The following is a 24158-nucleotide window of genomic DNA, read 5'->3' as shown; positions in this document are numbered from 1 at the left end:
GTGCTGGTAGGTTCCAGTGGATGCTGGTGATGTCACAGGTGGCCACCATTTTGTGCTCCAGGCCCTCAGACAGAAGTTTCAGGGGTAGATAAAATGGCTCCCTGAATCTGCAGCCACACTAAAAAAATCTGGTGGTTCCCAAAAAGGAAAAATACCAACAGGGTTTGAGGCAAAAGTGGGACAAAATAAATAATGATGAGGAGGGACCACCCAAAGGGCTGACAGGTCTAACACGCGTCCCCCCCAGCTGAAAGTGGGGAGAGCTACCCAACCCCTTGGGAGTTCTCATCACTAAGGCGGAAATACCTTGAGAGACCGTCTGCATTGGCGTGGTCCACTCCAGGCCGATGTTCCACCTGAAAGTCCATTCCCTGTAGGGAAATAGACCACCTCAACAACTTGGGATTCTCCCCCTTCATCTGCATCAGCCAACGAAGGGGTCGGTGGTCGGTCTGAACTAGGAAGTGCGAGCCAAACAGGTATGGCCGCAACTTCTTCAGAGCCCATACCACTGCAAAGGCTTCACGCTCAATTGCACTCCACTTCTGTTCCCTGGGGAGTAGTCTCCGGGATAGGAAGACCACGGGTTGATCCAGACCCTCTTCGTTGAGTTGCGATAACACTGCCCCAATGCCATGTTCTGATGCATCTGTCTGGACAATGAACTCCTTGGAAAAGTCTGGGGCCCTTAAGACCGGGGCCTCGCACATGGCTTTCTTCAATCTCACAAAGGCTTGCTGACAAGCCTCCGTCCAGACTACCCGTCGAGGTTGTTTCTTGGACGTGAGCTCCGTGAGGGGGGCTACGATGGTACCGTACCCCTTCACGAAGCGGCGGTAGTATCCCGTGAGGCCCAAAAATGCTCGGACCTCAGTCTGTGTCTTGGGGGGTTCCCAGGCCATGATGGCCTCGATCTTCGCCTGGAGGGGTTGCACCGCTCCCCTACCCACCAAGTGTCCAAGGTACACTACCGACCCCTGCCCGATCTGGCACTTGCTGGCCTTGATCGTCAATCCAGCTTGTCTCAGGGCCTGGAGAACAGCTTGCAGGTGACGCAAGTGATCCTCCCAGCTGTTACTGAAGACGGCTATGTCATCCAGATAAGCAGCAGAGAAACTCTCCATTCCGGTGAGGATCTGGTTTACCAGGCGCTGAAACGTGGCAGGTGCGTTCTTGAGCCCAAAGGGCATCACACAGAACTGGTAGTGGCCATTGGGCGTGGAGAAGGCTGACCTTTCCCTTGCTCCATCAGTCAAAGAGATCTGCCAGTACCCAGAAGTAAGGTCAAAGGTACTTAGATATTGGGCAGCTCCCAGCCGGTCAATCAATTCATCCGCCCTAGGGATCGGATGAGCATCAGTTTTGGTCACTGAATTCAGTCCCCGATAGTCCACACAGAACCTCAGTTCTGGTTGGGCACCCGGTGGTGCAGCTTTTGGTACTAACACCACCGGACTGGACCAGGGGCTGCTAGAAGGTTCGATCACTCCTAGCTCCAGCATCTTAGTGACTTCACTATGAATGCTGGCCTTCACCTTGTCTGACATCCGGTAGATCTTGGACTTCACAGGTGGGCTGTCTCCTGTGTCCACGTCATGGACGCACAGGTGAGTCCTACCCGGGACAAGGGAGAACAACGAGGAGTACTGCCCCAGGACCTGGCGACAGTCCTCCTGCTGTTCAGGAGTTAGAGATGGGGAGAGAATCACTCCCTCCACCGACCCATCCTTCTCTTGAGACGCAAACAGATCAGGGAGAGGCTCGCTTTCCACGTCCTCTCCTCCGTCAGTCACCATCATCAAGATGACTTCGGGCCTCTCGTGGTGGGGTTTGAGGCGGTTGGCATGCAGCACCCGCAGGGGCTGACGAGGGGTCTTCAGGTCCACCAAGTAGGTAGCCTTACCCTTCTTCTCCAACACCTCAAAGGGTCCTGAGCAGCGATCCTGGAGGGCACTAAGCTCTCCTGGTTCGATCACCCACACCTTCTGGCCAGGCTCCAACTCCACCGGGTGAGCATTGTGGTCATACCACGCCTTCATCACTGCTTGGCTGGCTTCCAAGTTGTCAGAAGCTTGCTTCCACAACTTGGCCATTTGGCTCCGGAAGGCCAGCATGTAGCTCACCACATCCTGGGGAAGCTTTCTGGGAGTTCTTTCCCATCCGTCTCTCACCAGGTTGAGAGGTCCACGTACAGGGTGCCCATACAGAAGCTCGAAGGGGCTGAAGCCCACTCCCTTCTGTGGCACTTCCCTGTAGGAAAAAAGTAAACAGGGTAGGAGGACGTCCCATTTCCTCCGCAGGCTTCCAGGCAGACTTCTGATCATGCCCTTCAAGGTTTTGTTAAACCTCTCCACCAGACCATTTGTCTGGGGGTGGTAAGGAGTGGTGAACCGGTATGTCACTCCACACTCCTTCCACATGGCCCGCATGTACGCTGACATGAAGTTGGTCCCCCTGTCGGACACAACTTCCTTGGGAAAACCCACTCGGGTAAAGATTCCCATCAGGGCCCTAGCCACAACAGGTGCTGTTATGGTCCTCAGAGGTATTGCCTCTGGGTACCGTGTGGCATGATCCACCAGAACCAGGATAAACCTGTGACCAGCTGTAGTCGGTGGATCTAACGGACCCACAATGTCGATGCCCACCCTTTCAAAGGGGGTGCTAACGACAGGAAGTGGTTCCAGGGGAGCTTTCAGCTTCACCCCTGTTTTCCCACTGGCTTGGCAAGACACACATGTCCGGCAGTAGGTATCGGACGACACTTTCATCTGAGGCCAATAAAAGTGTGGGACAAGACGGGCGAAGGTCTTGTCTTGCCCCAGGTGTCCTGCCAATGGTATCTCGTGAGCCAACTCCAGAAGGAAGGCTCGATAACGTTGAGGAACTACCAAGGCTCGTGACGATCCATGTAGGGGTGCCTTGGGTTCACTGTAGAGGAGGCCATCCTCCCAGTAAACACTGTAGTTCCCTTCAACGTTCCCTGCTGCCTGGGCTTCGGCCTGTCGCCTCAGCCCCTCAAGGGTAGGGCACTCCCTCTGGCCCTGGCAGAATTCCTCCCTGGACGGGCCTCCCTCCAGGTGCCACTCGGCCGGGATGGGTAGGTCCTCCAGGTTGGTAACGTCCCCCACCGCAGACTCCTGGTCCACCAACTCCGGTGGCCTATCCGTCCTACGGGGTGGGGACGCCGAGGCAGGCTCCTCCTGTCCTCGGTTCTTCCCTTGACTGGCAGCTGGCTGGGCCTTTGTTCCAGGCTCCAGCCGAAATGAACTCCCTCTTCGGGTAGTCGCGGACCTTGTGCTAACACAGGCCCAGTCAGGTGTACCCAGCATCTCAGTGTGAGTCCGGTATTCCACCTCCTTCCAAGCGTTGTGCTCCATGTCATTCCCCAGCAGACAATCGACTGGCACGGCAGGGCTTACGGCAACTCGAAGTGAACCTGCAACCCCCCCCCATTCAAAGGGAACCTCGGCCACTGGATAGTGGCCTGTTCTGCCGTCAGCCATCGCGGCTGGGTGGAGTACATCGGGAATTACCTGCTCTGGAGACACCAGTTGGCTACGCACCATAGTCATACTGGCTCCTGTGTCTCTCAGAGCCTCCCCTCTTTGGCCGTTGATGGTGACCCACTGCCCATACTTTGCGGTATTTGCGGGCACCTGGATCTTGGGAACCATCTCCCGTTCTCCCACGGACACTAAAGTGACACCCGCCCACTCCCTTCCCTTAGTTAAGGGCATCTCCTCCCCGAGCACTACACTAGCTACTCCGGGGGTCTTTCCTCCAATGGGAGGGGGTGGTCGTTTCAGGCACTTCGGATCTCCTTTATAGTGTCCAACGCCACCGCACTCGTAGCAATGGACAACCCTTGGCTGCTGACTCTGGCCAGGATTAGGGTTTCTGGGTGGGTTAGCCCTAGGGGTGAATCCTGTTCCCTTTCCTTGGAAGTTATTTTGGGGGCCTTTGGAGAACTCCTTTTTCTTTTACCCTCCCTCTTTCTTCTGGGGGGCGCCCTGTCCGGCCTTTTGAGTATCCCCTCCAGTCCCCCTTGTGGACACCCGGGTACTAGCCCAAATGTCCGCCTCCTCAGCAAGCTTCCGGGGACTGGTCAGCTTGCTATCCACCAGGTGTTGCCGCAGTTCAGGGAAACATTTCTCGAGCAGGTGTTCCTTCAGTACTAGATCAAACAACCCCTCGTAGTTCCTCACTTCACTGCCCTGAATCCAACCCTCTAGTGCCTTCTTTGCATAGTCCAGGAAGTCCACCCAATTCTGTGTGCCCAGTTTGTGACTACCCCTGAACTTCTGTCTGTACTTTTCGGGTGTTAGTCCAAACTTTCTTATGAGCGCCACTTTCATGGTGGGGTAGTGGGTCTGCTCATCCTCCTCGAGGGCCAATAAAGCATCCCTACCAGCTGGAGGCATGTACTTGTACAATCCCGCTCCCCAGTACTTCTCTGGAACCCCATGGGCCCTCAACGAGACCTCATAGGCCGCTAGCCACTTGGCGATATCGTCACCCGCCCCATAGCTAGCTACTATGTCCTTTGGCAGGTAGGGTTTGGGTTCCCTGGTGTACTCTCGTTCTTCGCTGCCACCGTTAGGTACAGGGTGTGCCCCGATTCTCAGGATCTGAAGATCTATTTCTTTCAGCCTTATCTCATGAGCCATCCTCTGTTCCTCCTTCTCCTTCTCCAGCCTTGCTAAGTCCCATGTGAGCTGTCTTTTCTCCCTCCGATCTGTTAACTCCACTTCAGACAAGCCACCGCTAGAGGCACTGCTGCCCTTCCTGGAAAGTGTCCTGGGCCCCGCTGACAGGTTCCCCACCTCAGGTTGGTACAGACCAGCTCCCTCACTGTCGGGCTCTCTATCCCTGTCCTCCTCCTCAGCCTTGCTTTCTCGGCGTGCCTCCCCCCAAGCCCTTAAGCTGGTTTGGAGTGCACCCTTCTTTGCTCCTGGGGGACAATACACCCCCTCCCGCTGGCAAAACTCCCTGAGTTGGGCCACAGTGTACGTTTCTAAATTCTCCAGTACAAACTCCATCTTGCCCACTCAGGTCAGAGGACAGTTATTTGCAGTAACAATGCAGGGGGGTACCTTATATAATACCTCCTCCCACCACCAGAGTAAATTTGGAAAAAACAAAAACCCACAATTAGGAAGGCCGCTTTGAGAAAACTCCCGGTGTAGGCCTATGGACTACCCACAGTTATTGTTGAGTATACGTAGGCACAGCTCTATCCCACCGCTGCCACCAATTATGTTAGAAAAACACACTCCCACCGGAAGGGTGGTGGTGTTCTCCCAGACACACTGTGGTAGCTTGGCTCGAGTGGTCAGGAATCAGGCTCCGTGCTAAGCATACGACATACCCAAACAATAACCATGCGTGCATCCGTTCCAAAAACGACTCTACACCGTAAAAATTATGAAAATATCTTTCTTTATCTTCTTTTTCTCTTAGTTGCTGATTAGATAAATAATAACACAATCACAATATACAAACTTTTTAAATAGTGCAGGTCAAATAAATACTGGCTTAATGATTCAATAAATAGGGGTGATCATAAATAATGAAGGCATAAATATAAGTGCAATACATACAGGCAATTAAATATTCTGAGGCAATAAATACTGTAAACCAATAAATATTGTGCATCAATAAATACTGTGGACCAATAAATACAGTGAAGCAATAAATAGGTTAAATACAATAAATACAGTGCCCCTAATAAATAATTAAAAGCTGACAGTGACACTCATAGAATCAGATCACATTTGAATTCCTAAGGGCTGATTTGGCCCAGGCACAGCTTGTGGGGATGTGGAAGGCTTGAGGGTGTCTACTCCCTGGCTTGGACAAGGCTGAGGCCTAAACTGAGGTAGATCAAGGGGGGAATACCAGAGACCTGGCTCTCTCACTCCACACAACCCCTCTAAATTAGTCTCAGCTCATCCCCTGGCACAGTCAGGTTGGTTCCAGCACCTCCCTAGCCCCTTAGAGCAGTCTCTCAGGTCTCCACAGGGCCTTAGGCGGGCGATCTCCACTCCCGACCTCCGGCACGCTTCACCTCGGTCTCCGGCGACTCCGGAGGGCGGACTTCACTCCCCTGTAGACGCCGCTCACTCGACCTCGGGTGACTTCCTCCTCGACCTCTGGTACTCCTCACGACCTCTGACGGCGCCCTCTCTCGACCTCTGGCGGCTCCGGGTACGACGTCCGCTTTCCAGTCGGCGCCGGTTCTCTACCTCGGGCTCCAGGTCTCAGGCTACTCGACGTCGGACTCCAGGGAAACCAGTTTCCAGGTCAGGATCTTGCTGTTCTCTGTTTCTAAGGCCTGTTCCTGCTGTCCAGGTCCTTAGGATGGTTTTTCTTGCTTCTTCCCACACAGGGCTCCAGGCTGGGCTCAGTCAGTAGGGACTAGTATCAAGGGTGGGTTTATGGACCCCACTCCAGGCACAAGTTTCCACCCCTGCTGCTTCACTCCTTCCTCCTTCAAGTTTCTGCTGCTCACTCTTCACCAGTCAGGTGCCAACTGCCAGCTCCAACTGCCAACTCTCTGTCTTAGCTTCCCAACATTCTAAACCGCCTCCAACTGTCACAGGGCTCTGGAATGTTCTGGAAGGTGCTGGTAGGTTCCAGTGGATGCTGGTGATGTCACAGGTGGCCACCATTTTGTGCTCCAGGCCCTCAGACAGAAGTTTCAGGGGTAGATAAAATGGCTCCCTGAATCTGCAGCCACACTAAAAAAATCTGGTGGTTCCCAAAAAGGAAAAATACCAACAGGGTTTGAGGCAAAAGTGGGACAAAATAAATAATGATGAGGAGGGACCACCCAAAGGGCTGACAGGTCTAACACGGTTCCTTTAAACACATAGGCCTGGCCGGATTTCTCACGACTTGGAGAATGTGACATTAGTTTACCTTGCTCCTGTGGTGCAGGAGGTGCAGACAGAGGAAGAGGGAATCACAGCATTGGTAGGGGCAGCTGAAATCTGGGCATGTGCTTGGGCCGACGGGGTGAATTGTGGAAGGTCATCTTCTTTTCGGTGACCTTAGCACTTAACCTGTCTCCACAGAGCTGCACAAGCTTGAGAGTCTCCTTGGGTAGGTTGGCACAATGCCATGCACTTGCACCAGGGGCCCCGGTAGAAACACCCAAAGGGTCTCTCACTCTATTTTCCATGGCATCCTCCATAGCCCCGTATGCGTGGATGAGCACCTTGCATCTTCAGCTGCACTCTTCCCCACCAAGTTAATTTGTTGTCTAGTCTAGAGAAACCATGTGAATAATGCATCATCTGTGCAATCCTGATATAAGCCAGAAGCCTTTCATCATCTAAGGTCCAACATACCGTCAGAAAAATCCAAACCAAATCAGGCTATGACTATGACCACAACAGAATGCCCTTTCTATCTGAAACCCACTTTGAAGTTTTCCCCTACACCACTCTCTCTCCCACCTCTTCTAAAAATAACTTAACATTTGACACATGGCCCACTGCATAACTGCTCTCTGTCCACTATTACGTTTTTTTGTCACAGACTCCCCACACTTGGTACCGTTGATAGTGCAGAGTTAGACAACATTCCCACAGTAACATAGTAAATACTAATAAATAAAAATATTGTGTCTGATGTCAAACTTAAAGAGCGCCCCTTGGGAGTTACTAAATTCGCTTTTGTTCCTGGTTATGATGCCTGAAGCTCTGGTTTGGTTTTGATCTTTCTGTTTTTTACCTGCAGACCGACCGAGTTGGGTTCCCCCTGCCATGGGACCCTGCAGCTGCGGCAGTACGGCTCACCTGCCAGAGAGTGAGGCTGCACTCAGCGAAGTCGTCTGGTCATTTGCCGGTATTCGCAGGTTAGTTTCAGAGCTATGAAAGCGCCTTGTTCCAGGTTTTGTTCACAGGCGTGCGAGGCCTTTACAGTAATGTGGCAAAACTTAGATCGGAAGTAGGGGAGTCGATCCCTGGGAAGTTGGAGAATGACTATAGGTTTGGGATTGAGGTCGATCTTGACCCCTGTTTTTATGCTTTTTCAATCAAACAAGGGAGCTAAAGAGGGAACAAGTGCCAGGACGCCCTCCAATCAACAATAGTTCCAACAAAAAAGTACTGGCACACTGTAGCAGAAAACTTTCTTGTTACTCTGGACTGGGTGGGAGGGAGTGTGCGTAATCACAGACCTCCAATGCTCGTTCATAAAATCTAGAGACAACCCATCCAGAATGCTACAAACTTAACAATTAAAATAGATAGAAAAGTCAGAAAAGGAGAGTGTGTAGTCAGTCCACAAACAAATACACTCTACAGACACCCTCAGATAGTGACGAGGTGAGAAAATATGTAGAGAGAGAGAGAGTACCTCACGTGCGCACCACCAGAGGAGCTACTGGTTGGTTCTCACCAGCTTGCCCACGTTTCTTTCATCATCGGTCACTCTCTCTCGAGAAAAAAGGGGGTGTACGGTGTCCAATAGAAAACACAAAACACAAGACAGTGTCATGTGAGAAACGCAACAAACAAATAAATTGTGCAAACAACGACAAATATAAAAATAGTGAAAGTGTCTAGACTCACAAATGATTGTTTTATTCTGGTTAGGAGTCTATCACTCTGTTAAAAACCACAGCATGTTGCATACCTTAACAATGACGGCCAACATGTTTCATTGCCAATATAGTTTGTGGCAAATTCATCAGGGCAAGAAGGGGTCAAAGAATCACCTTCTCAGGACACACACCCTAAAAAAGACTGACACACACAGACAAACAAACAGCATAGTCAGAGCGGGGAGGGATGAGTTTAACAACCAAACAACGGCGGTGGATGGTAACACCATTTGGTTCATTACCTGGTTTTGGCTATGGGCCCACGTACCAGCCACCAACCAGTTGCAGGGGCGTACTAAATTTTAAACTATCGCCGTCCTGCTCAGCAAAGCACGACCAACGTTGGTGCCTGCACCTGTGGGAACAAGTATAGATCATCTATACATGACTCAATTTAAAAGACACACTGTGTAATCACTCTGCCTCGATGTTCCAGTGAACTAACACCTCGTGTATTCGAAAGTTCTTACAGGCACAGGACCCTTTTAAATATATTATACCACGTGAGCACGCCCTAGTGCCGATATCGAACTCACAGCACAACTGCCTTCAGGAATCCCCAGCGTCTAGTTTGATAATGTGTCAAAAGAACGAAAGCCCACGTTCTTCGTACCAAAACAATCACAAACCAAAACCGGAATGAGAGCGGCGTTTGTTCAGTATCTCGTCCGTCCCCGGGCTTACCCTATCTCTTGTATAACCAGGCGTCACCTCAGCACTGGAACACCTCTACGCGCGGCTGCATTCTATTTCAACAAGAAGCTATGACAAAATCTCGCGTGATTACGCGAGTCGAGGGGGTGTGTCAATTGCAATATAGAAATGCCGCGGCCATTTTGGAGTGGTCATAGCTAAGACTTGCAACACAGAGGAACCAAGCTCCGAACTCGGTCCTTTGACTCTAAATAAAAAATGGTACTAATGCAAACTGTTCATAAAACACTTGTTTGTTAAAACACTTGTTTTTTAAAAAAACCAAACACCATACGTCCACCACAAATAAGGCCGGGCCCAATAGGTGGCACGTATGAGGCAATCCCAGCCCGTATGTAGGCAAATTTCTTGCACTCACACGACCCATATGTCAATCATCATTATCAAAGGGCGATGGTCTATCGGAAAACAGGGACGTAAGTCCGCAATTACGGCGATCAGGATAGTTAATAGCCAACCTCCAGGATGAAACAAGACACGCATCTGGTTACCGTCGTCCTATTTCATACACCGCCCAACCCAATGGCACCATGATTGAACTATACCCATGGCCAATGTGTCATCTGGTGTTTGCCCTACGGAGCTGGAACATCTCGACCAACCCATTGCAGAACATGCGGAACCACTTTATCAAAGTTGTACTATATATCAGATGTTAAGAAGGGTTTCATCAGGGGTAAGTGGAGGTAGTGTATTGATAATTTGTTCAAATACTCAGCCTATCAATAACCACCTATCTACTTACTTTATTCCACTCGATCTGGTCATTGAGGCCAACGATGTCCCCCTTCTCAGTGAAAATCCAACGGGCCTCCTTTACAGCTAGTCTCTTATCAATATCACCCAGATCGCCCCACACCTTTTCCAGGACAACCCACTTAACAGATCTAAATTGGTGTCGCTGCTCTTTGTAGTGTTGGACTAGTCGAGTGGTGAGCTTACCAGCCCTAATGGTGCTCAGATGCTCCTGAATGCGTACCTTGACCTTTCTAGATGTAAGCCCAATGTAATGTAGTCCACAAGGGCATGTCAACCTGTAGATTACATGGCACGTATTACAGTTGGTGAACTGACGGAGAAACCAGGTCCTCCCGCTACCTAGTGTGATCTCAGTAGTTTTTTCCGTCAGTTCGCACACTGAACAGCTCCCACAAGGATGGTGACCTGAAGGTAGATTTATGTTCTTCTGAGCATGGGCAGGTCGTGTATGCACCAGTCTATCCTTCAGGTTTTGGGTCCTTTTAAATGCAAATCTAGGCTGAGGCATCTGAAAGTCACTGGTAGATAACAATGACCAATGTCGCCTGATTATTTGTCTGATCTTATTAGACAACGGGTCAAATGTAAGGACAACTGGCAAACTCTCCTTGGATTCCTTTTTGTTCCTCTCCAGCAGGGCCTCCCTAGGTGTGTTGTGCGCCCTTTTACGGGCTCTGGTAATGATCCTCTTAGGGTAAGCACGTTGTTCTAATTTCGTGCTCAACACCTCAGATTGATGTAGGTAATCTGATGTAGAGGAACAGTTTCTACGATATCTAAGAAACTGCCCCACTGGGAGGTTATCCCTCAGAGCTCTGGGATGGTACGACTGATAATGTAAAAGGGAGTTTTTATCAGTGGGCTTATGATGAACACTGGTAGTAAGTTTGTCATCCAACACAGTGATATCGAGATCAAGGTATGTAACCCCCTCCCTACTAAACTGCCAGGTGAATTTCAAGCAGGTGTCCAGAGAATTCAGCCATTCAAGGAACTCACACAGATGTTGTTGAGTGCCCCTCCAAATACATAGAACATCGTCTATATATCTCTTCCAGAGGCAAATGTGCCCCTGGAAGGGATTAGAGGGGTGGTCAAGGTAGTTTGCCTCGAATTGGCCGACGTAAATACACGCCAGGCTCGGCGCAAAGGTAGCGCCCATCGATGTCCCCGAGATCTGTAAGTACAGGGCATCCTTGTGACAGAAAAAATTACGAGTGAGAGCCAACTCCACACATTGCATGACAAAGGACTGGGGGGTGTCATAAAACCACTCCTGAGCTCCCAGGGCGCGAGCTGCTGCCACCAGCGTCGCGTCCTGGGGGATGCTAGTGTACAAGGACTCGATGTCAATAGTCACAAGTAACTGCTGGGATGAGTCAAAGGCCATATCATTAATGATGTTAAGAATATCAGATCCCCACCTCAGTCTTTTCCACGGACTTGCATCGTCCTTCCCAGTTTTGTCCCCCAGCATCTTCTGTGGGTCCTGAGGTGGTAGTGTTTGAGAACAAGGTCCTGAACGAGATCAGACTTTTAGAGGAATCAGTACAGGCCAACACCTATAACAACATGAGTAGGTTGGATTGGGTTGCGGTCAAATCCTTACAAGATAATACCGCACTCACTATCAAATCTGCTGATAAAGGGGGCGCTGTGGTCCTTATGAATACCTGCGACTATGAGGCGGAAGTTCTGAGGTTGTTGAGTGACAGGAGGAACTACCGTCCTCTGGCACGTGATCCCACGGCTGAATTGCTGCATCAGATTACCATCATTGTGGCACAGGCGCGAGAGAAGAAGTGGATCACTGCAAAAGAGGCGGAGTTCCTCGTTAACCTCAATCCTAGGACACCGGCATTTTATATTCTGCCGAAGATTCATAAGGCCCAGCGCCCACCCCCAGGCCGCCCCATTGTATCGGGCATTGGCTCGGTGTTGGAGCCACTTTCCCAGTTCTCCGACTTCTTCCTCAGGGAATCGGTAATCACCCAACGGTCCTATGTGCAGGATACGACCGATATTCTTAACATCATTAATGATATGGCCTTTGACTCATCCCAGCAGTTACTTGTGACTATTGACATCGAGTCCTTGTACACTAGCATCCCCCAGGACGCGACGCTGGTGGCAGCAGCTCGCGCCCTGGGAGCTCAGGAGTGGTTTTATGACACCCCCCAGTCCTTTGTCATGCAATGTGTGGAGTTGGCTCTCACTCGTAATTTTTTCTGTCACAAGGATGCCCTGTACTTACAGATCTCGGGGACATCGATGGGCGCTACCTTTGCGCCGAGCCTGGCGTGTATTTACGTCGGCCAATTCGAGGCAAACTACCTTGACCACCCCTCTAATCCCTTCCAGGGGCACATTTGCCTCTGGAAGAGATATATAGACGATGTTCTATGTATTTGGAGGGGCACTCAACAACATCTGTGTGAGTTCCTTGAATGGCTGAATTCTCTGGACACCTGCTTGAAATTCACCTGGCAGTTTAGTAGGGAGGGGGTTACATACCTTGATCTCGATATCACTGTGTTGGATGACAAACTTACTACCAGTGTTCATCATAAGCCCACTGATAAAAACTCCCTTTTACATTATCAGTCGTACCATCCCAGAGCTCTGAGGGATAACCTCCCAGTGGGGCAGTTTCTTAGATATCGTAGAAACTGTTCCTCTACATCAGATTACCTACATCAATCTGAGGTGTTGAGCACGAAATTAGAACAACGTGCTTACCCTAAGAGGATCATTACCAGAGCCCGTAAAAGGGCGCACAACACACCTAGGGAGGCCCTGCTGGAGAGGAACAAAAAGGAATCCAAGGAGAGTTTGCCAGTTGTCCTTACATTTGACCCGTTGTCTAATAAGATCAGACAAATAATCAGGCGACATTGGTCATTGTTATCTACCAGTGACTTTCAGATGCCTCAGCCTAGATTTGCATTTAAAAGGACCCAAAACCTGAAGGATAGACTGGTGCATACACGACCTGCCCATGCTCAGAAGAACATAAATCTACCTTCAGGTCACCATCCTTGTGGGAGCTGTTCAGTGTGCGAACTGACGGAAAAAACTACTGAGATCACACTAGGTAGCGGGAGGACCTGGTTTCTCCGTCAGTTCACCAACTGTAATACGTGCCATGTAATCTACAGGTTGACATGCCCTTGTGGACTACATTACATTGGGCTTACATCTAGAAAGGTCAAGGTACGCATTCAGGAGCATCTGAGCACCATTAGGGCTGGTAAGCTCACCACTCGACTAGTCCAACACTACAAAGAGCAGCGACACCAATTTAGATCTGTTAAGTGGGTTGTCCTGGAAAAGGTGTGGGGCGATCTGGGTGATATTGATAAGAGACTAGCTGTAAAGGAGGCCCGTTGGATTTTCACTGAGAAGGGGGACATCGTTGGCCTCAATGACCAGATCGAGTGGAATAAAGTAAGTAGATAGGTGGTTATTGATAGGCTGAGTATTTGAACAAATTATCAATACACTACCTCCACTTACCCCTGATGAAACCCTTCTTAACATCTGATATATAGTACAACTTTGATAAAGTGGTTCCGCATGTTCTGCAATGGGTTGGTCGAGATGTTCCAGCTCCGTAGGGCAAACACCAGATGACACATTGGCCATGGGTATAGTTCAATCATGGTGCCATTGGGTTGGGCGGTGTATGAAATAGGACGACGGTAACCAGATGCGTGTCTTGTTTCATCCTGGAGGTTGGCTATTAACTATCCTGATCGCCGTAATTGCGGACTTACGTCCCTGTTTTCCGATAGACCATCGCCCTTTGATAATGATGATTGACATATGGGTCGTGTGAGTGCAAGAAATTTGCCTACATACGGGCTGGGATTGCCTCATACGTGCCACCTATTGGGCCCGGCCTTATTTGTGGTGGACGTATGGTGTTTGGTTTTTTTAAAAAACAAGTGTTTTAACAAACAAGTGTTTTATGAACAGTTTGCATTAGTACCATTTTTTATTTAGAGTCAAAGGACCGAGTTCGGAGCTTGGTTCCTCTGTGTTGCAAGTCTTAGCTATGACCACTCCAAAATGGCCGCGGCATTTCTATATTGCAATTGACACACCCCCTCGACTCGCGTAATCACGCGAGATTTTGTCATAGCTTCTTGTTGAAATAGAATGCAGCCGCGCGTAGAGGTGTTCCAGTGCTGAGGTGACGCCTGGTTATACAAGAGATAGGGTAAGCCCGGGGACGGACGAGATACTGAACAAACGCCGCTCTCATTCCGGTTTTGGTTTGTGATTGTTTTGGTACGAAGAACGTGGGCTTTCGTTCTTTTGACACATTATCAAACTAGACGCTGGGGATTCCTGAAGGCAGTTGTGCTGTGAGTTCGATATCGGCACTAGGGCGTGCTCACGTGGTATAATATATTTAAAAGGGTCCTGTGCCTGTAAGAACTTTCGAATACACGAGGTGTTAGTTCACTGGAACATCGAGGCAGAGTGATTACACAGTGTGTCTTTTAAATTGAGTCATGTATAGATTATCTATACTTGTTCCCACAGGTGCAGGCACCAACGTTGGTCGTGCTTTGCTGAGCAGGACGGCGATAGTTTAAAATTTAGTACGCCCCTGCAACTGGTTGGTGGCTGGTACGTGGGCCCATAGCCAAAACCAGGTAATGAACCAAATGGTGTTACCATCCACCGCCGTTGTTTGGTTGTTAAACTCATCCCTCCCCGCTCTGACTATGCTGTTTGTTTGTCTGTGTGTGTCAGTCTTTTTTAGGGTGTGTGTCCTGAGAAGGTGATTCTTTGACCCCTTCTTGCCCTGATGAATTTGCCACAAACTATATTGGCAATGAAACATGTTGGCCGTCATTGTTAAGGTATGCAACATGCTGTGGTTTTTAACAGAGTGATAGACTCCTAACCAGAATAAAACAATCATTTGTGAGTCTAGACACTTTCACTATTTTTATATTTGTCGTTGTTTGCACAATTTATTTGTTTGTTGCGTTTCTCACATGACACTGTCTTGTGTTTTGTGTTTTCTATTGGACACCGTACACCCCCTTTTTTCTCGAGAGAGAGTGACCGATGATGAAAGAAACGTGGGCAAGCTGGTGAGAACCAACCAGTAGCTCCTCTGGTGGTGCGCACGTGAGGTACTCTCTCTCTCTCTACATATTTTCTCACCTCGTCACTATCTGAGGGTGTCTGTAGAGTGTATTTGTTTGTGGACTGACTACACACTCTCCTTTTCTGACTTTTCTATCTATTTTAATTGTTAAGTTTGTAGCATTCTGGATGGGTTGTCTCTAGATTTTATGAACGAGCATTGGAGGTCTGTGATTACGCACACTCCCTCCCACCCAGTCCAGAGTAACAAGAAAGTTTTCTGCTACAGTGTGCCAGTACTTTTTTGTTGGAACCCCTGTTTTTATGCGACAGGTACGCAGACTTGAGTCTCATGCTCACTGCACTGAACCTAAGCAAGCACCTCACTGATAAGGCCCAGCAAGGCGAAAACTGATGAGGCCCAGCAAGGTCAAAAATGGTCAGGGGTTTCTTCATAATCTCATGTAGGGAGGACTGGTCCTGCCATTTCATAGACTGTTCCTATTGAAGCAGGAGGCTGGTTTGCATATGGCTGGTCTTTGCCTGGGCTAGTATAGATGATAAAATAACAATGGTTCGGAATGCGAACAGTGTAATTACCAGCAACTGAGATGAATTTCCGTCTTTCCTTTTTTGCTTGTCTAGTCCTGGTTCTTGTGAACAGAACCCTCATAAGTCCTTAACCACATTTTTCTGTGTGTGGTGCGCTACACCAGTGAAAGCATGTGAAGAAACCTAGTGAGAGCTAGCACTTGAATAGGAGCTCACTTGCATTTCAGAAATGTCTCGATGATGCATTGTCTACATAATATGATGGAAGTATAAGACATCCTTTCCCCATCGAAGTCCTTTGTTGATGCAGGCAAATTAGTTCCTTTAATTACTATCACATTCTACAATGCTTTAACAAATTAGAACCCTACTTCATTGAGCCTGCTCTACTAGATCTGGAATTGTGGATCAGCTGCCTATCCAGCTGGAATTTACTGTTCTTGTGGGTACCAAATAAGTAGACCTGCCTATACCTCCAAGAGTGGGTTTTCCGCCGCAAATTGTCTTCCTGTTCTTCCAGGTAATTTAAAGGCAGAAATTAGAACAATTATCAAGGCATGGGTGACAGAGACTCAAGTTTGTTGAACTAAAACTAGGTCCTATTAAGAAACACATTCCTGTTATTCTGTAATAGAGCATGCATATTGGTAATTTGCAATTAGGGTATTTGGAGTTTTAATTTGAGATTTCTGCAACTTAACCCAAAAGTAAAACTAGAAAAGTGTGGTATATGATAGGAAGAAAAATAGGTTCCAGGTACATTACATCCTTACGTAAACCTATAATATACCCCACCTGGTGCAATAGTGCTGAGATGCTCAGTCCTCTTTGTGATGACTGCAACTGACACTCATATATCTCTCCCACATATAGCATTAGAGACATCTTGAAGGAACCTTCACCAAGACCCATAGAGAGATACTGCAAGAATACACGGAATGGGATACTTTGCACTGTAAAAACATACATAAATGTACACTTGACTAAAACCTTAACTACACATGTGGTAGCTTATATATTACGTGTTGTATAGACAAGGATTAATTGAGACTGACTTCAAAATACTTTTTCCATAGCAAGACAATGGACTTCCCAGAAGGCTGATAAAAAGAAAATTTCTTTGAACCTAGATACGTATCCTTCTACGTCCTTTCTAAAAACCTTTAACAGAAGCTAGGAGGATCCTACATAATTTAAACGTTGAAAAATCCCTAAGGTTTTACAAAGGTTTTTATAAAACCCTCCTGTTCTTGGATAGGCTTTTTTTCATCATTGGGGCCCTAATCCAGACATAAGGGCTTCTAAAGACCTCAATTGGCATTCTATTGGATTGTGGAAATGTACCTTTTTAGGGGTACACTGGTGCAGGGTCACCCATTTGTCCTCGGGTCCAGAGACCAACAAAATAGAGATCGCCACTGAAGTTGGAAATAAATAACAAGTTTATTAATCACTCATGAGTGGGACCACGTCCACACAACACTCTCAAGTGCTGCCTGGAGGTAGTACATTGAATTCACAGAACACAGGTCTTATATACAGGTTTTGTGCAGTGTAAGCATGTGAACAGAAATAGGAAGGACAATTTTCAGAAATAGTTATCCGCAAACAAGGACAGACGAAAAACCACATGATCAGCAAAGTGGGAGGGGGAGCAGAAATGCTTATGGCAGCAGTAAATGATTGACAGTCAACATCTATGACCAGGTGCACTGGCAGCTGCAAGCAGGTACATTGCTTTTAGCTGAGTCAGGAAGTCAACTAAAATAGATAGCACAGGCAGAAAAAGACGAGCAGCAGAGGACGGGAGAATTACGAAGGAAACTTAAATGGACACCACTGCCAAAATGGCTGTCGCTTAAAATATGCCAAGTAAAATATTACACGTTTTCCACATACGGCCCTTTTGGCATAAGTTAAGACATTTTCTTATGCTTAAAAAGGAGTACGATAAACAGTATGTATATCAATCAGCATCATATCGCTCAGTCTATTGCTAAACGGGCATTTACATTTTGGACATTCGTTTTAGATGGTAGACAAGTACTACAAGTGGAAATACAGAGGGACCAAAGCATTGGCCCGCATTGCATACATAAACAACAAGAGAAAAGAATTGTAATAATTATGAACAAGGCCGATAGTATTTTTAAACCCCATACAGAAAATACGCTCCAGAACCATCCAGCCCAAGTCCATGTTCCTGAATCTTTATGTATCTCAGTGGCTATTTTGTGTAGTTTGGAGATGACCGCATATACAGAAGGTGAATTGATGCGGATCGATGCTTGTTCTTCTGTCAAGCTCCCTAAGGCTGCAGTTGTCTGGTTGATCACTGCTTCCATTGTACGGGTGAGGCGACGAACCAGCTTACTGTTGTGTATTGGGCCTACAATGAAGAAGAATCCGCTGTTAAAGTCTATATTGTTCCCATGTGGTCTCTGTCTGGTCGACTACTGAGACATCGATTGCACATTTTCCCCTACTACCAGCATGGTGATCGAACAAATGCAAATCTTGATGGTAGGTTGGGGGAGCAAAAAACACAGGTAGTAGAAGGAAGGCTATGTAACAGGTACCAGACCAGCCTGGATGTAGGAAGTAGTATGCCTTAGTTCCACAAAGAAAATAAGTGTGACGTGATGCAAGGAAGCTGCTTCAGCCTCTCGTAGACATCTGCAACACTGTAGTACAGTTACTGTGGCCCACTGGCACATTGCCTGTACTTTGTACACAAAGGGGGCCAGTGGTCATGGCAACAGAGATAACAAGGGGTCCATTTCCTTTAGCCGACCTAGAATTTGGATACACATAGTTTGTTGCTGCACTTCCTTTACTATATTCTTCCATTTCTGTCCCTTTTGCTTGTGGGTTCCCATCTTCATTGGGGTATCAGACTTTGTTCATTAGAGGCATATAGAAGTTTGAACCAAGCTGGGCATGGGCCATTGTGAGAGAATGGCAGCGGTAACAACGGGATTCCTTTTATGTTCTGATGAGAAGGAATCTTGCCACAAAACCAACAGTTAGTAGCATTACTTAGCTGGTGAGTCTGATGCAACATTTGAAGAAATGAATTGTTTCTCAGATTTTGCCGGTATTCCTGTTCATGTTGCGGCAAATCAAAACGATGGTGCTCTTTTGCAGCAAGTGATGTAACAGTAACGTTAGGTAAGGAGATTCCAGGCAGTAGCGATGATGGCAGCAGTCAAAGTCAGACCAAGGATGCAGATTGTACAGCCATTGCACATTGTCGCATCGATCTCCTTCTTCTTAGGCAAGCTCATTTTCATCAGCAAACAACAAAATAGATGATGCCCTAAGGTCCTGGGCAGGTGTTGGTTTCTTCACTAACGTTGAGACGAGTAGTCACTAATAGGTTACCCCCCTTTGTAGTCAATCTTTAACCACCCAGGACAGTAGCTCAAACAGTCTCTTTCTGTGATGAAATGTCTTCCTTCCTGGATCGAAGCAGATATAGAGATGTACCAGGTATTGTGTGGTCCGGGAAGACTTCCTCAGGTCTTTCGGGTGACACAGCTCGTCCTTTCTCTGTGACCAGGATGTCACGGTGGTCTATCAACACAGCAGGGCTCACGAAGGAAGAGCTTCCCGCACCTGCTGATAAATAGAAGACAAGCTGTCAGTTAACTGGGACAAATAATCACTCATCAACATGTCTGGGGTACCTAATACTGGTGCAGAACAAAGGGCTTGGCGTAACTGTTGGAAGGCGCTCTGGCACTCAGCAGTCCATGGGAGGGGCATCAACCATTGGATAATTGTTATTTAAAATAACACGCACACCTTCCGGAGAACAACTTATTGTGGCACGAAAATATTTAAGTATATCGATACCCACAATGTTGTCCGGTGTGGCAGAGGAAAGCAAAAATGGACATGCTGCAGTGAATTTATCAAGCCTGAATTCAAGTGGCTGTGAAAGTGAGCTAGGTGTAGGTGTCCCATCGAATCCTATCGATGTTATCATTTTGCCAGACAGGGGAGCCCTAGGAACCAATCCTTTAGACAGAGCACTACGGGTGGCCCCTATATCAACTAAAAACCCATCAGTAGATCCCAAGACGCTTGCATCAACATAAGGACACATTTGATCTACTGACACCTCAATCGGTCCCTTACCCCATCCTAGGCATCCCTATGCATAATCGGAATCTGCAAGAGCATCAGCAAAATAATCAGACATTTGATATTGATTTCGTCTATCAAAAGTATTAGAGTAATTTGGTCCTTGTTCAACTGCTTCAAATCTGGGGCGAGCTCCTGTACCTCCCCTGTTTCCTGAATTCCCTGGGCATCCTCTCATACTTCCCCTTCCCCGCTGATACTGCTGACCTCGCAAAAGGGGGCACTCAGAATGCCAATGCCTAGTCTCTTTACAATAAGCACACTGATCAGGGGACAAATTTGCTTGAGGGAGAGGGGGCACTCCAGGTGTATACACTGCGCGTCCACCTCTTCCACCTCCCCTAAAAGGTGGACCATATACTTGAGCCAACATAACTTTTGTCTTTAATTCTTTAACCTTCTTATCCTCCCTGCCTTTTGCTTCCTGTTCCTGTCGCTCATAATATTGGGCCATGGTCAAAAGGGAAACTGGGAAAGACGTGGTCCAAGATCTCTCGCTGACCTTTAAGCGACTAGCTATTTCCGGTAACATTTGAACAACAAATTTATCGACAAACAAATGTTTATCCGTATCATCGGCCAATGACTGACCACTAAAATCATGGCATGTTTCCTCAAACCTTGAAAAGAAATCAGAAATGTACTCATCCTTTTTCTGTTTACAGGACGCTAATATAGTCCAATCTATTTTCTTAGGGGGTATGAGAGTTTTCAACTTAGTCATAATAGCTTTAGGAAGATCTAATATCTCCTTCTGAGGTTTCTGCGCAGGCTCCTTTTCCGCATCTATTTGTTATAAATGTTCCCAGGTATCACCATATGCTACATTGTCATCTATTTTACGTATTGTTCTCCACATATCAGGGGGCAAAATAAGTCCAAAGAACATATCAATATCTGGCAAGGGCATAGTGCAGGAGCTAATGGCTCCTTCCACCTCCTCATAGAAGGCGGCAGGATTTTTCCGGGGGTCGGACAAAGCAGCTTTAAGAGCCATCACATCAGCTCTACTCCAAGGAGTGTAAACCCAATTATATATAAAATATCCCTTTGCATCATCCGAAGTTTTATCATTATGGGTTCTCGCACCCTTTGGAGGAACATACAGGGGTGCAGCTTCACGCATAGGTTTTATAGCAACTGCCCTACTAACAGGTGCAACCTCATCCACCGGAGCATCTACTTTTTGTGCTGGGGATTGAACTATTTCTACACCTTTCTGTTTTCTAGCTAATTCTTGCTCCTTTCGTAAACGCAATGTTGTATCTCGTATTTTAACCACTCTTCTAATCATATCAGAAAGGTTTGAAAAAGGAAAAGTCCCCTCTGTTAATCGTTTGTAATCAGTATTTATATCAGCTGGCTCTAGTTTGTGAGAAATTTGTCTATAATCAAATATTACCTCCCAAACGAATTTTTGTACAAAATAAAATTGCTCTGTATTTTTCCACTGTTGAACCATAGTTACAATGAGCGATGCAGCGTGAGACCGACGAGCCTCCTCCCTAGCAGCGGTTTTTAATTTATCTTTTTCTGCTCTAGTCAAAGTAGAGCGAGTCTGTTGCCCATCTTGTTTATCTTGTTTTTTGTCATCTGAAGACAAATGCTCCTCATCCTCAGGGGCACTTGGAGTGGGGAATTTATACAGGGGTGGGGGTCGATCTAATAGGATGCAGTCATCCTGAGGTTTATTAAGTATGGGATAAATAGGGCGCCTAATAGGGTACTGGCCATTTACCTCTAATCGACGTTCCCTATCTTCTTTTTCTATTTTTTTCCTTCTTTTCTTTATTTTTTTTAATTCTAGCGCTTTTTGTCATATGGTTTTTTGTTGTTCTTTTTCTGCTATAACTTCTGCTCTTTTCACACTCTCTCGTACTTCTTTCTCAAACATACGCACACAATCAAACATATCCTGTCTATTTTTTTCTTTCAAATAAGCACTACTCTACATATTGAACCTTTTTAAAATCAAATGGCCCATTCACTCGGCCGGCCCCCCTGGAGGGGGGGTGCAGCCGAGCGTTTTGATATGGCTGGTTTAGGCCTATATTGTTACAGGGGGTGCTATTGCTGGCCCCCGGTAAAAAAAACGGCTCCCAGGGGCCAAAAACCGGCCCCCACCCTGGCGGCCCACCGGGGAAACACCTGGTGCCTACGAGGGCCAGTCTGGCCCTGGAGCCCGTACAAAAAAGTGATGGATGAAATGCTCTAATAAATCTCAGTCACTGGTAATCCCTCAGGGTCGTATCCCAGTCCATCATTATTTTGCCCACTATGCCACCTCAGTTTGCACCAAGCCACATGTAAATCATTCTCACAATGGGAACAGTCCATCTCAAACTTCCAGGCCAGGTCCTCCCCTGAACTGTGAGACAAGCAGCCCAAAAGTCTTGCCCCTGCACAAAAATTCTTTTTATGCATGGATTGTAATTCGAAATACTCCATTAATTACCGCATCCCCACAATGGTCCCCACATTAATAATGGCAGGTCAAAGCAGCTGAAGTTTACTAGGTGAAAAATATATTCTAGTATGCATGGGATTTTGTGTGGATAACACTAAATTCTGCATGCAATTCTTCATTTTCAAGAGGAAAATTTGCACTCAGTACTGCCCCCAAGAATAGTACAGTAGGCCAGAAGCACAATTTTCTCAAAGTGTTGAAAAATATCTTTGACTACTAGATCCTTGGATTTTCTCTGATCGCTGCATCCCACTTATGGATTTCGAGGTTATTTGAAATCTTCCCACAAAAAGGTGTAAGGGGGCATGACAGAAGAGTAAGTACAAGTTACTTATTAGCCCGACGACTCTTTGACTAATAGATGCACACAGTGTTGCTTCCTCCATTCGCTCATAGAAAGAAAAGAGGCTGAGATAAGGAAGTGTGTGGGTGGGTTCATGGTCACAAGCCACTTGCAGGCCTGCATGTGGCCCCATCTTTGTAATTGTCAGTGGCTTCACACTGCTCATAAATATGCTTCTGTGCCCTCTTTACCAATAAGGGGCATTTTACAAATCTGAAGGAGGAGGAATTACGGCTAATAGTGTAGCAGTGATTTCACAGCCCTGATGGGTTGTTCAAGACTTCCATTTAGAGCACAAGAGCATCCAGTGCATAGAAAGAAGAATGATTTATGCTGTTTCTTTCCTCCACAGGGATTCAGGAATCTTGCTGCTGAGGAAAGATGCGATAGGTTCCTTCCTGATGCAGGCAGAATCAGGTACCACAGGCAGATGGACATTAACCATCAGGACCCAGTGTGGGGTTGTTTCTTATCAGATCCTACAAACGGATCGTGGAACATACTGCTTTGAGGTGAGATTGCAGCTTGTGTGGATGACTTAGGGAAGTTAAAGGTAAAAGTGTGGGTGGGACAAGGAGAAATATATAAGCAATTGTGTGTGAAATTAAGTGATCTGTTTGCATACTGTAGATGAGACTGGCTGAGGTGAGAAAAAGCTTGGACTATGCTGAGTAAAGTGTGGCTGGACAAGCTGTGAGGTGGAAGGATAGTGGGTGAGGAAAGATGAGGTTGAAGGGGAAGACCTACTGATGTGAAAAAGCTAGTGTGCATGAGTGGCAAGGTAGAAGTAAAGTGTAGGTGGGTTAGAGGATGTTGAGAGAAGGCATAAATGACTGGATGAGTGGCAAAATACAGGGAATGTGTAAGTGGGGTTGGGGAAGTGTCAGTGAGGTTGAGCGAGGTAATGCTGTGAAAGTGCTAGTGAGGCATGGTGTTTGACAAAGTAGAAGGAAAGTAGTTCAATCTCAAATAAGAGGATGGAGAGTAAAAAACAGAGGTTTTTTTTTCTCAAGAACGTGTGATAACCATCGCAAAAGTTACTTAACGCACCCTTCAACATCGCAGTCTATCGCGGTAAAATTACGCCGTGTTAACCAAGCATTCTCAACACGGTGGTACCATGCGATAGTCTCCAGATAATGCGACAAATGTCCACGTTAAAATCAACGCCACGACGCAAAAATGCGACATGCGAACGCAAAAAATCATGCGATGAGGCCAGTCGCGGTACAAAAAGCACCGAAACCCAGCCACGGGCCTGCAAATCCCACGCGTCTTGCGGGAAAATGCACCATAAAAACCACAGAAACAACACACCAGAAACAATCCAAAGCGCGTAGCAACATGGATGCACCCTGACCGAGCGCAGAGGCCAACGCGAACCCCACAACCCCCACAGACCACCAGCAATGAACAACGGGGACGGCCGAGGACAAGAGGGAGAGGAAGAAGGG

General features: G+C 47.3%; 1 protein-coding gene across 1 annotated transcript in view; it reads left to right on the top strand.

The window, feature by feature from the left end:
* The window catches only part of SH2D5 (SH2 domain containing 5), a 139590-nt gene that overhangs the window by 101751 nt on the left and 13681 nt on the right, over positions 1–24158 (top strand). The window contains exons 8-9 of the mRNA XM_085608957.1: positions 7747–7864; positions 23057–23216. Coding sequence (XP_085465083.1) covers positions 7747–7864; positions 23057–23216 — 278 coding nt within the window. The remainder of the gene's footprint in view (positions 1–7746; positions 7865–23056; positions 23217–24158) is intronic.

This window comes from Triturus cristatus, chromosome 1_2 (assembly GCF_964204655.1).
Source record: "Triturus cristatus chromosome 1_2, aTriCri1.1, whole genome shotgun sequence".
Classification (NCBI taxonomy): Eukaryota; Metazoa; Chordata; class Amphibia; order Caudata; family Salamandridae; genus Triturus; species Triturus cristatus.
Note: the sequence above shows the minus strand (reverse complement) of the source record. Positions and strands in the feature narration are given on the sequence as shown.